This window comes from Microtus pennsylvanicus, chromosome 5, assembly GCF_037038515.1.
Source record: "Microtus pennsylvanicus isolate mMicPen1 chromosome 5, mMicPen1.hap1, whole genome shotgun sequence".
In the NCBI taxonomy this organism is placed as follows: Eukaryota; Metazoa; Chordata; class Mammalia; order Rodentia; family Cricetidae; genus Microtus; species Microtus pennsylvanicus.
Window position 1 is genome coordinate 120,085,424 of NC_134583.1, and position 15,024 is coordinate 120,100,447.

General features: G+C 35.6%; 1 protein-coding gene across 5 annotated transcripts in view; it reads left to right on the forward strand.

Annotated features, from left to right (window-relative positions):
* The window catches only part of Lcor (ligand dependent nuclear receptor corepressor), a 101,754-nt gene that overhangs the window by 63,302 nt on the left and 23,428 nt on the right, over nucleotides 1–15,024 (forward strand). For 2 of the 5 annotated variants that reach the window (XM_075974085.1, XM_075974087.1), the window contains exons 6-8: nucleotides 2,625–2,912; nucleotides 5,896–5,989; nucleotides 8,496–9,809. In XM_075974085.1, coding sequence (XP_075830200.1) covers nucleotides 2,625–2,912; nucleotides 5,896–5,989; nucleotides 8,496–9,465 — 1,352 coding nt within the window. In that variant the 3' untranslated portion in view covers nucleotides 9,466–9,809. Of the gene's footprint in view, nucleotides 1–2,624; nucleotides 2,913–5,895; nucleotides 5,990–8,495; nucleotides 12,433–15,024 lie in introns of those variants that run through there. The other 3 variants (XM_075974084.1, XM_075974083.1, XM_075974086.1) reach the window with 2 other exon arrangements.

Below are 15,024 nucleotides of genomic sequence, written 5' to 3' on the forward strand. Positions count from 1 at the left end.
TCTTACTGACCACAAAGCTTTAATAGTTATTAATTAACACAGAAATCCCATAAATTGCTGCATTTTGCATCTCTTTATTATATATTCTCTTGCTTTCCATGAGGCAAAAGCATACATACCTCATAGATTCCACTAATACACTGGAAGTTTTATGTAGTCTTCCATATAGAGATTATATTTTATGTAGGGGAAATAGGTCTTAACTGTAAAGTCAATAACTAGTAATAAGAAAATTCAGGCCAAGTGGTGGTGATGCACACTTTAAATCCCAGCACTTGGGAAGCAGAGTCGAGAGGATATATTGAGTTCAAGGCCAGCTTGGTCTACAGAGTGAGTTCCATGATAGCCAGGGATACACAGAGAAACCCTGCCTCAAACCCCCTCCCCACCAAAAAATAAATAAATAATAAATAAGAAGGAAAATTCAGAAGCCAAGTGTGATTCATGTGCATTTAATCCTGGATGGTAGAAGTAGTCAAATCACTAAGTTCCAGACCAGCTTGGTCTACATAGTGAGTTACAGGCCAACCAAGCCTGAATAGTGAAACTCAAGAGCACTTGCTTCTCTTGACAGAGGACGTGGGTTCAGTTCTTAGCATATACATAGGCACTCAAAACCAGTTCCAGGAGATGCCTTCTCTGACCTGTACGGACTTTAGACATAGATAGTAATTTATGTTTAATTTGTGTTAATTTATATTAATGTGCATTTAACACACACACATATGCAGGTACTCACACATACACATTAAATGAGTTTCAGAAGGGCTAGACTCAATGAATAAAGGTGCTTTTACTGTCAGACCTGACAGTCCAGATTGAATCCCCAAGACTCCCATGAATTCCATGATAAAGGAGAGACTAGACTTGTGCAAATTGCCCTTTGACTTCCATATGCACCATGACACTAGTGCCCTACACCCCTGCACACAAAAATTGAGTGGATAAAAATACCTTTCTTTAAATATTTTTATTTCATGTGCATTGGTTTTTTTTACCTGTGTATATATCTATGTGAGGGTGTTGGATTCTATGGACTTGGAGTTACAGACAGTTATGAGCTGCTTTGTGGGTGCTGGGAATTGAACCCTTGTCTTCTGGAAGAGCAGCAAGTGCTATTACACCACTGAGACACCTCTCTAGCCCGGATAAAAATACTTTTAGAGGTACAGTATGGCACATATTTTATTAAAACATGACAAAACATTGCAATTAGTTGTAAAAACAGTTTTATTAAATATCTTTGATAAACTGATTACAACATTGAGTGTATTTATAGAGAAACTGTGGGGTTATTAAATATGGTTTAGGTGAGTAAAAACACATAGAGCAAGTCTATAGATAAAAGTGTCACTTCATGAGCATCTTCTGATACCAAGTATTGTTCTTTGGCATCTATTGGGAGCCTTGTTGGGTTTTGATTATTTATTATTATTGTGGAGGTTTTATATTTTAGTAGTAACTAAAAATCAGATTTTCTTTAACTTTATGAATCAACTTCTAGAGTCCCTCACATTTCCAAATTATTATGAACACTTACTTGCTTTTTCTAGCTAAATCTTAACAAATAAGGTAGCTAAAGCTTGTAGTTATAGCTAGTTTTATTAGTAACGTCCTATACAAATTCACATTTCTCTTGTATTAAAGGTATTATTTGGTAATTGATTTGTTGTATTTATTACCCAAATAAATTGATCAGACACTTTACACCAGGCAAGATTAGGGATACAGAAATCATCAGATAGTCTCTAGGTGATTATAGAAGTATGAGGATAACAGGTTTACCCGGATTGTTTCCCCTTTCATCTTAACCCCATTTGAACTTGAAGTTCCTTTCCAGTCTGTGAATTCCTGTGTTCTTTGTTTTGAATTAACATTATCTAAACGTGACTCCTTAGGTGTTCATTTTATTACTTTTCTAGCTATTGTTTGAATGTTAGCAGGTTATACTTAAAGAACTTGTGAAAAATATCTTATCTTTAGCTTTAGAAGTGTGACATTTAAACTCCTACCTCGGAGTTCTAAAACTGTGACTCTCAAACCAGCAGCAGCTGTCAGCTTGTTGGGAATGTCACTTCTTGAGGCCTCAAACTGCTGAATCAGAAATTCTGGGGACAGCACCCAGCAATCTGTCTTTATATGGATCTTGAAATTAAATCCTGGATCCCAAAGTTAAATATCTTTTATAGTCTTGTTATTCTTTTAGTCATTTACAAGGACTAAATTAAGCACTCATAGATTCAGAAACTTAAAGGATATGAGGAGTTAGTTTAGGGAAAACTTGATATTATCTGTAGATGTTGATAGTAAATGTTTCCTAACAGAAGGCTTAGGTATTTCCATACCAGGTAAGTGATTCTTACCAGTAGATACCATTTGCTATCCCTGTATTTAATTTCATAAGCCTAGGGGTAAACTTTATAAACACTTAAGAAATTTTATTTTCAATAATCTGCGATCTAAATATTTACCAATTAAGAATATAAACAAATGGTTAATACAGTTGTTAGGATACTAGATTAATTAAAAAAAAAAACTAAAGTGAAGTTTCATGTTTTCTTGAAAGATTTTTTTTTTCCTTAGTTCATGTCCCACTTTAAAAGTAAATAAATCTTTGTTTACAGACAGTCCCTGGGTCTCCGACCCCAATATTCCCCTAGTGGCCCGTGAGATCATGCAGCGAATGATCCAACAATTTGCTGCTGAATATACCTCAAAAAATAGCTCTACTCAGGACCCCGGCCAGCCCAATAGCACAAAGAACCAAAGCCTGCCGAAAGCATCTCCAGTCACCACCTCTCCCACCGCTGCAACTACTCAGAACCCCGTGCTCAGCAAGCTTCTCATGGCTGACCAAGACTCACCTCTGGACCTTACTGTCAGAAAGTCTCAGTCAGAACCTAGCGAACAAGGTATGGTTTGATGTTGTGGTCTCCTCTGTCCAATCAGAAGACTTTGATTTGGGGAGAAAGAAAATTACAAATAGAAAGCCAACCACAAGAATAGGACAGAAAACAACGTGATTCTAGCTGGTCATGGGTATATGACCCTGTGCATTCCAGCTACATGGACTGAGGCAAGTGCATCATCTGGGCAGCATAGTGAGACCTTGTCTCTTAAAAATAAAAATAATGTTTTAATTAAATTGTCCTGAGTATTCAGTGGTAGAGAGGTGAACAGATAGCATTGTTGCAGTCTCAACCCATTAGCAGATGGTGGTTGTAATGGGTATACTACACAGGAAAGTCAGGCAATTATTTTTAAACTTTAACATGAGCGTTTTCACTTTCTAAAATAACATCAGATTCTGAAAATTGTAAAAAGGCAAAGTTTTCTATTTATCCTCAGTGCTCTTATATCTGAGAAACACCCTTTGCTTGGAAGTTACACTCTACAAATGAGATAAGTAAAAATATGTATTGTAATTTCAAAAGAGTATCAGGCCAGGTGTACTAATGTACACCTTTAATCCCAGCACTTGGGAGGCACAGGATCCTCTGTGAGTTTGAAGCTAGCCTAGTGTACCAGACCAGCAATGACTGCATAATAAAGCCTATGCTTAAAAATAAAAATGAATAGTATTATGAATAAAAGACAATAGAATGTACTTTAGATTGTTATGTGTAATGTGTGTGTGTGTATATATATATATATATGTATATGTACTAAATTAAGGAAATAAGTTGAAGATATTTCCAAAATAAGTATTATTGAGGATCCAAATCAGTGAAAACATTAAGAGTTCATCAGTTTTGTTCAGATGTTTCTTGTGTCTCTGAAGTATATTTTAAATAGATTGAAAATTCCTGCTTCTTTGTATTCTCACAATGTGCTGTCAACAGTTTTGCAACTGAGGCACTGTTTGAATTTCTAAAATAATTATAATTGATGATGTCTTAGGAAAAAGATTTTATTGTCTTCAAAACTTAAGAATAGAAAAAAAGAAAGGTATGTTATGTGTGGATTTATTGGAAAGAAATATCTCGATTTTAGAAAGAATTTTTTAAAATAATATTTTCAGAAGGACCCATTTTTTTCTTATTTTAAGTAATTTATGAAGATGTCTCCTTTAATGGACTAGTGTTAGTTACTTATTGAGGTATGTATTGGAGTAGGCTTTCTTTTGTTCTCCTTTTTCTCCCTGTTTGAGTATGATGTACAGTAAGCAGAATACCTTGTTTGGAGATTGGCCTGTACAGGAACCCTTCCAGCCCTCTGTTCACACTGACCTTTGCTTACTGAATTTACAAAGTTGTGTTTTGTTTGTTTTTTCCAAGACCAGGTTTCTCTGTATTGCCCCGGCTGTTCTGGAACTCATTCTATAGACCAGGCTGGTCTTGAACTCTCAGAGATCCACCTGCCTGCCTCTGCTTCCCTGGCATGTTCCTGTTTTATTGAGGATTGTTGTTTTTACTACAAAATGACATTTTCAGTAAAAGTCTCTTGACTCTAGATACTGCATCAAAAGCTTCAGATTTAGAAAAGAGTGGCAACGTAGAGATGTTAGTAGTGGAGGGAGGCTAACTTACAGCAAGTGTCTTGGGTTAGAAATACTCTAAGCAATGCATTTAGTTTGTAGATCTCTGGATGGGTATTAGATATTGAATAAGATGCTACTTTGTTCTTTACCATAATAGTTATGCTTGTAGATTCTTTAGTGAATTCTAAGAACAAAACTTCTTAGGAGGTTGGGCTCTTTTAATTTTAGAGGGTTGGTTGCATATTTCTAACAACTTGAAACTGCGATTCAAGTTTTAATGAAACTGTGCTTCAAGTTTTAAGTTGAATAGATATAAAGACCTTCCTGCTAGCCAGCTAGAAATCAAAATCAGAAGCTCTGACTTGTTCTTAACCCTGGATGGAACGACAGCTTTGGAAGTAGTCAAATTATGTCTATAAAGGGAAAATTAACTTTGAGGAAAAGAAAGGCTTTAATTTTATGTATTAATACACAAATCTGTGATTCATCTTGTTTTTAGGTTACATTTCCAAGCTGTTATACTAAGATGTTTCCTTTTTTTTTTTTACTAAATTTGAACACCATTTTAAAATACTTTAATTTTGTAAAAAAGCTCTTAAACAAGATTTAATGATTGAAATTTGAATTTGCAGGTTCTTAAAAGATTTAACTCAAATACATTTTTTGTACCAAAAGAATAGTTAACTGGGAAGTAATGGTACTTAATCCCAGGTATTTTAATGTAAGTAATGGTACTTTAATCCCAAGACTTGGGAGGCAGAGACAGGTGGACCTCTTTGAATTCAAGGCCAGCCTGGTCTACAAAGTGAGTTCAAGGACAGCCAGGGTTACACAGAGAAACCCTGTCTCAAAAAAACAAAATAAACAATAAAAAAGAATAGTTAAAATACGTATAAATTATAAGACATTAAGTGATTCGTTTCTTCAGAGTGTCTTGTATATACGTAAAATATAATCAGATCATTTACAGATAATTCTCTGATTATAAAATTTTCACATTTAAGTTCAAGTGATTTTGGAGTTTAAAGTATCAATCTTGAGGAATTTGGGGATGTAGATTTGTAAAAATAAATTCATATATTTGAATAAAAGTTTAGAAAATGAAGTGTAACAATTCTAGTGCAGAACCTGTGCTTTGTTTTCAATATCTTATTATATCTTAGCATCTTCTATAATGTTTTAACTTGCCCTATTAACAAGCCCTGAGAAATACATGTTTACTACGCCTATAACAGTATACCAGGTTTGCTAGATTTGGTTCCTTCTGAAGAACCTTGGTGACCTTGATTTTGTTTTTGAATGTAATACCTCAGTATGCCAAATGTTACCTTGACTTTTTTCTAATTTTTATTAATATCTGGTTCACATTTGCTTCAGTTCTTAATGTCCTCAGGTATTTCTTTGTGTCTCTACAGACGGTGTACTTGATCTATCTACTAAGAAAAGTCCATGTGCTAGCAGCACTTCCCTGAGCCATTCTTCAGGCTGCTCCAGTACTCAAGGGAACGGGTAAGGAAAAACCTTTATAGTCTTCCTGTTATATAGATAATTCATCAAAGGCGATTCAACCAGTTTCCTTGAGCATTATAAAAACTTAACCCTTCAGCTTAACAGTCTTGCAGGTGAGCCATTCATAAAATGACTCAGTCTATCAATGAAGGAAAATGTATCCTTGGACCTTTTGTCAGTGCTTTATAGAGTGTGGAACCTGTGCTAAGTAATTGTAAAGTATAGAAGTGAAGAGGGTGTTAATATGTGTTCAAGTTATTGAATGAAAATTGGGCTCCTGTGTTTCATTGGTATCCCTAGTGAGGTGTGTGTTAATGTATGTTCATTTTTGTTTGTTTTGGTTTGGTTTTTGGTTTTATTGGCTGTTGATTTGAACTGCAGTTTTAATTCCATGGCAGTTCAGAAAATGTAATTGTATGTGATTTTGTTTTAATAGAGTGCTGTAGGTAGATGAGTAACCATCTAATGTTGCCAAATATTATTATATACTCAGTTTGATAACTCTTAACTCCTCAGTGAATTGTGACCACTTTCATTTTATACTGTAAGAATACATAATTTTCATGATGTATATCTAGTAACCATTTTGATAAAGCAGATAATAAATATTTAGACATCATTAGAAAATTATAACATGTAGATATGAAAAATTATGTGGTAAGTTTAAATAGTGTTTGCCTTAAACTTTTTAATACTGTTGATATGGGGAGGTTTTTTAGATACTAGAGGAATAACTAGACACTAAATGGACTTTTCCACCCTACTCATACTTTGAAACTGAAGGATTCTTCTACTGACTTCTAAAAATTCCCCTTATTTTCTCCTAAATTCCATTTGTCTTCCTCCCCTCCCACTCTATTCAGTCTAAAAACATTAATCTGTTTTCTTATGTTTTAATATAAGCTCTTCTCAGAATTTCCTTGCATGTATACTAAATATAATCCAGCATAATTCCAAATTATTTGGGTTCCTTTTCAATACCAAAAACACTTGAGTTGTGTAAGAGCGTACGTAGTAGAAGCCCAAGTACAGTTTCCATAAACAAATCCCTGTTTAAGATTCACCTTAAACCTGGCTGCCAGATTTGTGTTCTGTATTGTTTAAGCTGCTGTGTTTATTTCTCTTGAGTGAGAAATGTTTTGTTTCATGGAAGATTAATTCATCAGTAGTACTGCCCACCTTCAGTTGAGCATTCAGTGTTACTGTGTTAATAGTGGCAATGGTCTCTGTAAAATCCAGGGGAATATAGTTTACCATTTATTTCTGTAAAATACCACTTTTGGGTTGCACTGATATAATCATTCCTCTTAGGGATGTTTTGCCAGCTATCATCAGTCTTAAGATCAGTATCCTTTCTCTGTTATGAAAATTAACATAATTAATTTATGTAACTGATGGCTCAGTTACTGAAGAGCCTTCCACAGGCATGAAGACCTCAGTTTGGGTCTCTATCACTCATAGGTGGCAGGGCTACCAACCCTGGGAGTGGGATGGGGACAGAAGGATGCCTGGAGGTCATTGGTCAGCCTGCCTGCTGAATCAGTGAGCTCCAGGTTCAGTGAGAAAAAAGTCCCCTCTCCTGAAAAAGAAGGGAGAATGACCAAAGAAGGAAGACACATACAATATCCTAAAACAACAAAATCTTATGAGTTAACTTTATAAGTAATTGACTTTAAAATATTATTTCAGCATAAACATGGCATTTTAAGGAAAAAAGATTTTTCTTAAAGATTGCTACCAAGTTATTTATATTTCTGGTTATATTGGCTTTGAGTGTCACTTAACAAAATTTGGGGTAAAATACAAAATTACTTTGCGGAAGTGTGCTTATGTCAGCCTACAGTCACTAGGGTTGTAATGAAGAAGTGTGGTAAGTTATCAGCTTCACTTGACTTCCTCCCTCACCTTGTACTTCCAAACAGTACAAGACATGTCATTTGGAATTGTTTAATTTTTAATGATAAACGTTAACTTGTTTGTAGCATAATGAGCAATTATCTCTGGGTTCCACCAGTGTGAATGCTGCCAGCTTTCTAGCTAGTTGTTATGAATGTTGAATGCATTACATTAAAATAAATAATTTGGCTTACTCTTTTATTACTGTGCTTGTTTAGTGGTAACGTCACGTTGGTAAACAATTCTGTATAGATGATGAAGACACTAATGATTCTTTGTAATTAATGGTTAAGGTGCTATTTTCAAACAGTTGCGCGAAACTTTTTCTCCGAAAATTTGTGAACCCAACCAGAGACTGCCAACAGGTTTAATTTTTCTTTGCCCAAAAAAAAATTCCTGTTTTTTTTTCTTTTTTTCCCTTTTTGTGATCAAGTTTTTAAACTAACTGCTGAGACAATGTGTTTTTTTTTTTTAATTTTAGAGAAAAATAAATAAATAACACAAAGTGATGTTACCCAAGCAAGGCCTTCTAATAAAGGAGTGGTCCCCTCACCCGCCCCTCCCTTCCTGTGCAAGTCCTGCTCACATCAGTTTCCTTCCATCCAATTAGGCGACCTGGGAGACCCAGCCAGTACCGCCCAGATGGACTTCGGAGTGGTGATGGGGTACCTCCAAGAAGCTTACAGGATGGAACCAGGGAAGGTTTTGGACACTCCACATCACTCAAAGTTCCACTGGCTCGATCCCTGCAGATTAGTGAAGAGCTACTGAGCAGAAACCAATTGTCCACAGCTGCCAGCCTTGGGCCGTCTGGATTACAGAATCATGGACAGCACTTAATATTATCCAGGGAAGCCTCTTGGGCAAAACCTCATTATGAATTTAACCTCAACCGCATGAAGTTCAGGGGAAATGGTGCACTCAGCAACATCAGTGACCTTCCTTTTCTTGCAGAAAATTCTGCCTTTCCAAAAATGGCACATCAAACAAAACAAGATGGAAAAAGGGACATGAGCCATTCATCTCCTGTAGATTTAAAGATACCACAAGTTCGAGGAATGGATCTTTCTTGGGAGTCTCGCACTGGTGATCAATACAGCTATAGCTCTTTGGTAATGGGTTCACAAACGGAGAGCGCGCTTAGTAAAAAATTAAGGGCTATTCTTCCAAAACAAAATAGAAAAAGCATATTAGATGCTGGACCTGATTCTTGGGGCTCAGATGCTGAGCAGTCTACCTCTGGACAGCCATATCCCACGTCGGATCAAGAAGGAGACCCTGGCTCCAAGCAGCCTCGGAAGAAAAGAGGGCGTTACAGACAGTACAACAGTGAGATACTGGAGGAAGCAATCTCGGTGGTTATGAGTGGAAAAATGAGTGTTTCCAAAGCTCAGAGTATTTATGGGATTCCCCACAGTACACTGGAGTACAAAGTAAAGGAGAGGCTGGGCACTTTGAAAAACCCTCCAAAGAAAAAGATGAAATTAATGAGGTCGGAGGGGCCAGATGTTTCTGTAAAGATTGAATTAGATCCCCAGGGAGAGGCAGCACAAAGTGCAAATGAATCAAAAACTGAGTAGGAATACTGTAGAGTGCCAATTACTGTACAAACTGGGTGAGCACTACTGCATCATTGTTCAGCTGTCACTGCTGCACCTGGCTTCATTACTGTGACACGCTTCTTTGCAGGTTTTGCATTGACTTGTGCACAGAGGTGAAAGGTGCATTCTGAATGTTGCATATTTTAAATTTCCATGTGCAGTATGGCTCGGAATATTGTTTGGCCTTTTGCATGTTTCTCTACACAGAGAATTGAGTTACCTCACAGAGACCAGATACATGGAAGTGGACTCCTTGCCTGTAGAGCCTGCATGTTTTTCTTTATTTTCTTTTTTTCCCCTTAAGTTATGTTTGCCTTTACTTTAAAAAAAAAAGAAAAGAAGAAGGAAAAGAAGAAAAAAAAGCACCCTTTTAGAAAATTACCTCTGTTATACTGGGAGCTTTGTCATTACAAATTGGAAAGCTATCTTACAAAAATATTCACATTTTTCTTCTTTGATTCAACTAATTGAAGGTTTAAGCTAAAACAAATGATGAACCTTTGACATTAAGAAATTTGGTTTCTCGATAAATACTTGGGTTATTTATAATTATACTTTATTATTTCCTTTTCATTATTAAATTTACTTACTAAATTAGCAATGTCTTAGTGCTCACCCAGAGGGGAGGCGGTGGAGATGTGCACACACTACCTTCAAAAATGTTTCAGTTCATTGCTTGGAACACTACCTTTGCTGTAATTTCATTTGAGATTTTCTAAGGGTAGAATTTGCTCTCACCAACAAGTGAGATTATAGCCTTATCTCATGGAGGACGCGCTCCCTTCTTACTCAGGAGCAGTCAGGGTACATTTCATAAACAATGGAGGATGCCTCGTTTTTGCAAACTTAGGTTTCTTTATATTTTTCAGTGGTTTTATAAAAGTGGTCATGTATTAACCAACAACTGAGTATTGTTGCGGCCAGTAGTTTTAAGATATCCAAGCTGTGTTTATTGGAAATCAGAGAATAGACAAAGCAATGTGTATCAGTAATTTTGGCGAAGCTAAAATGATGCTTAGAATTTTTAGCCTTGATAATTTCTATATAGATGAAGGATCTAAGTTTTTGGTAAGAAGAAAAATCACAATTCCAAGGTGACCTAATAGGATTAGGTTGCATGTTAATTCTGTTATTAGCTCAATTGGTAGTTTAGCTTCCTGGAGTTTCTGTTCTTTAACTAATTCAGATACTGCTACAAGATTGGGAGAGGTTGGATTTTAGATTTTAGTTAATTTTGTTTAACTGAATTTCTTTTTCCCCTTGTTTTTATGGCATCCTACATAATATCCCCTTCTTGACTTTTTCTGGTTGTTTAGCACACATTTCAGGCCCTTTCTGATCATTTTTGTGTAAGCACTCCTTAAAGAACGTCTTAAGCTTTGTTTGAGATGGGCACATGAATTGCAGTAAGTTAAATTTGGAAGATTTATTTTCAACAGATAATTGCAAGAATACCTGATAAGTAAATTCAGTGGAATTTAATCTCTTACTATGATTAGGCTAAAATTAGTATTTTGTGCAAAGTAAAATCCACACTACTTATACCCTATATCCTAATCTGCTGAGAAAGGTGATCAGGCCCTTCTAAATGCTTAGCCAAACCCCCAAATTATTGCCATTTCTGAGTAAACTAAAATAAGCATACAATGATTAGGTTAAGATTGGTTGTTTCAGGAGAACACTAACAACTTGAGAAGTAGTAAGAATAAGTCCAGACAGTCACCAGGCACAAATTCCTACTTGAGAACTTTGGACCTATTAATTCAGTTAGATAACAGATTTCACTTGCAACCTGTGTGTTCAAAGGTTAGGCACACCATTGCTGCTGTTAAAATTAAGACACTACTCATTTTTTGACATAGGTTGGGTGTGGATTCCTCTTTTGATTTGGTTTATTTTGTAAAGCAATGTTATCAGTGGATGACACCTGCTTCTTGGCTTTTTAGTCTCAACAGACAAAGAGTTTGGTAGTATTAATGTGACTGCAAGATTTCCTGGCCTAGCTGGAAGTTGCAATAAAAATACAATATGAGATGCATGATTTTCATCTGCAGTTGAAGTTATGTGAGGTTTGCTGAAAGCAAAAGGCTAAGCTTAAGAAGGAAAACCTCCTTTGTTCCCTCTCAGTTAGCACACAATTAATTGTAGCCATGGTTCCCTTTTGCACAATGTTTGGGGTACTCAGTATCCCAGAATTGTTGCAAAAAGATCCTTTGAGAAATTAATTTGTGCTTTTATTCCCTCTCAGAAAGACATCATTAAAGGCCCATCTAAAAATCTGGCCCTAAAAGTTGAACTTTTGTACTTTTACTCTTCAGAGAGAGGTTTAATCCTTGTGGTAGTTTGTAGTGATGTATGAGTTGAGTTATGTAACCTTTGTCATTGTAGTGTAATGAGAGTGATCATTTTACTAACATAAATATTTTCTATGTGTGTTTCAGTGGATGACAATCGAGCAGCAGAAGAATGGTGTGCCTACTCTTTAATGCTGCAGTTTAAATAAGAGAACTTGTATTGTGTCATTTCAGACTGTAGGCTGAGAGTTGTAAATAGTGGAAATTGAGTACTTCTATTATTTGTTTTGGTTAGAAAGTGAATTTTAAAAACAAACCAAACTCTAAACTTCTCAGATTAAAGTCCTGAGACCTGAAGATTGTAATATTCATGTCTGTGAAGCTTTTAACATTACACTTGATCAGTCATGACTTGATATTCAGGTAAATTTTCTTTTCCAAGAAGCTTTTGAGTAAGCATATTTTCCTCCAAAGGTTGGTTGGCTGGTTTCTTTCTCTCCTTTTTTCTTTCGCTGTTGTTTTGTTAGAGTGTAGGTTGTTTTAAAGCACTAATTGCATTACATTGGTAACTGCAATATAAAATAGCCATTATTGTTTTGTGAAGCATGGTTGAAATTAGATAGTGGTCCCTTTTAAAATTCATGAGCCTCTCGAAAAAAAGACTTAAAAAAAAGACAAAAGCTGCTGAATATTTCAAAAGATATATATTTTACCTTATTGTAGGTTTGTAAAGTTAGTTTGTAATATTCAGGTGCACTTTTAATGTTAAACTTTGTGTTCAGAGTTCCATTATACTACATATTTCTTGGAGGTGGCTGCCAGTCTTCATACCACAGTGGTCCCTTGATATTTGGTTTCTCTCTTGATTTGCCACTATGTTGTATGGCACTTTCAGTGTAGATATTCTAGTTTGGAGACGTCCTCATACATGTGTGGTGGAGATTGGTCTACTTGCATGCTTAATTTCTGCTAATCAAAGTTTTGAATGGCCTAAACAACAGTTGACCATTTTTATGGTATGGGAAAGTATAGTTCACATCTGCCTGTCACAAAAGCCTTTTTTCTCATATTTCCAGTAAGGCAAATGATGACATTATTCAAATTACATTACATTATTTGAGCTAATGATAGGAAATAATATATTTAAAATAAATTCTTGCTTTTTAGTGAGAGAACATTACTATCACATACTAGATAAGCTACAATACTGTGACATCAGAACCATTAAACAGTTGTAGGAGAAAGAGAGTTGGGGGATGGTATTTTATCATTAGAATTCTTATTTCTGAGAGAGCAAAATCAGGCATGACCCAGTAGAGTATATTATCTTACTTTGTTCAGCAGTCTTTCAAGTGGCTGAATTATTTGATGAGCTATACACTTTTATTCTGCTCCCCAAATACCATGAAGGACAAGGTCTCTCATTCAGGAAAAAATATTTATATTTGTGTATAATACTTTTAAATATGTTTGTTGTTATTCTGAAGTTTAGATGTTGCTTGATAAACCTTTGCTGCAGCAGATCATGAATATGAGCAAGGCTTTGTGTAATAGTAGGGTCCTTATGTGAAGTTAATTACTGTTCAGTTCTGGTGAGCAAGCTCAGAGGTGTGAAGTGTGTATTAGCTTTATTTGGTACAGTTTTACTTTACAACATTTGAAGTGCTTTAGAACTCTGGTTATCTTATAAACCATTACCTCAACCAATTGGCGTTTCTATCCCCTATGTTTTACCTTAGCTGTAATATGAACTGTATGGGATCAGATAGCAAAACATTAAGTGGCACAATTAGGTGTTTAGTTCCCAATTTTCTGGAGAGAACTCTAACTCAGACTAGAAATGACTACTGCTGTGGCCCATATCCTAACTACCTGCTGTCATTAGGCAGTACATGGCAACCTTTGAGCTGCTGGTGTGTTCTATGCCTACCCCAAGCACATGTTGCCAGACCTGGTTCTAAGCTTTTGTGATCCTTTTACATTGTATTGCCCTATGATGATGAAACTTGGACTTATTTGGTTATTTTCATAAAACAGATTCTTAGTTCAGTGTCAGAACCTGAAATTCTTTAGAGCCATCAAATTGTGTTACTTTATTTGAAAGCTGTTGTAGCCTAGTAGCTTTCATTTTGAAACAAATGTTTGGTTCTATAATTCTTTATTTAACCAAATGCTTGAGATTGTTTTCATGTCTCCATTTTTGTGTTTATTTGGGTTGCTTTAATTGGCGATAGAATATGACAGTAGGTTGGATTGCCCCACTTAATATTTTATTAGCAGATTGAAAATTACAGGAAAACGTTACACATGGGGTTTTTTTTTGTTTCCTTTCCATTAGAATTCAATTTTTGTTAATATTCTGGTCAATCCAGTATTATTCAAAGCTTGATGGCTTTAGCCAAATAGTCCATTTAGGAGACTATTGAACTACAGGTCTTTGAGATTGGGTGGTGTTTGGGGGGGGGGGTTGTTTTTTGGTTTGTTTTTTAAAATCTGCTTTAAATATATATAATATATCTAATTGTGGTACAAGGAACACAGACCTCCATACTCTTTATTTTGGACTAATACTGTCTTTGAGACTTGAAGATTGGTTAACATGGTAGCAAGGGAAAATAGAGAAATTTCTTTCCATAGCCTCTTTATTCCAACTTCTGCATTTGCCTTTTAAAGAAGCAAGCATTAGCCCTATGCTGTAACACAGGCTGAGTGCTGGAAATGTTATAAAGGGAGCTTGGAGCAAGGGCTGGAACACAAGGTGGACAGGTGTAAACTTTAGAGAAGAGGATAAAAATCAGCTGCCCCTGCTGTCTTAGATAAACTAAGAGCGAGTCTCAAGACACTGTATATAAATTGGATAATGTGCATTTGATAGGAAAATTTTTTACTTTGTTTGAAAATGAGAATTGAATCTAGTGTTTGTTTGGCAGACAGTAAACATGAGTTAATTTCACAACTATTTGGGAGGTAATTTTAAGATTTCCAGTTCATTTAGAGCTCTATTCATAAAAGAGCATGAAAAGCAAGCACTTTTAGTAAACCACAGATTTATTGGATGTAGCAAATATTCATAATATTTAACTTTTATTGTTTGAATGTGAAAATGAACTCTTTATTCCTTGAACTGTCATTGAACAGGCTCGAGATGTTCTCAACACTGGAAATGACCCTACACACATACCAAATAAATAACCTAAAGCAGTGAGACATTTGAAGATTCATACCTCTTAAACTTCTTAGATTT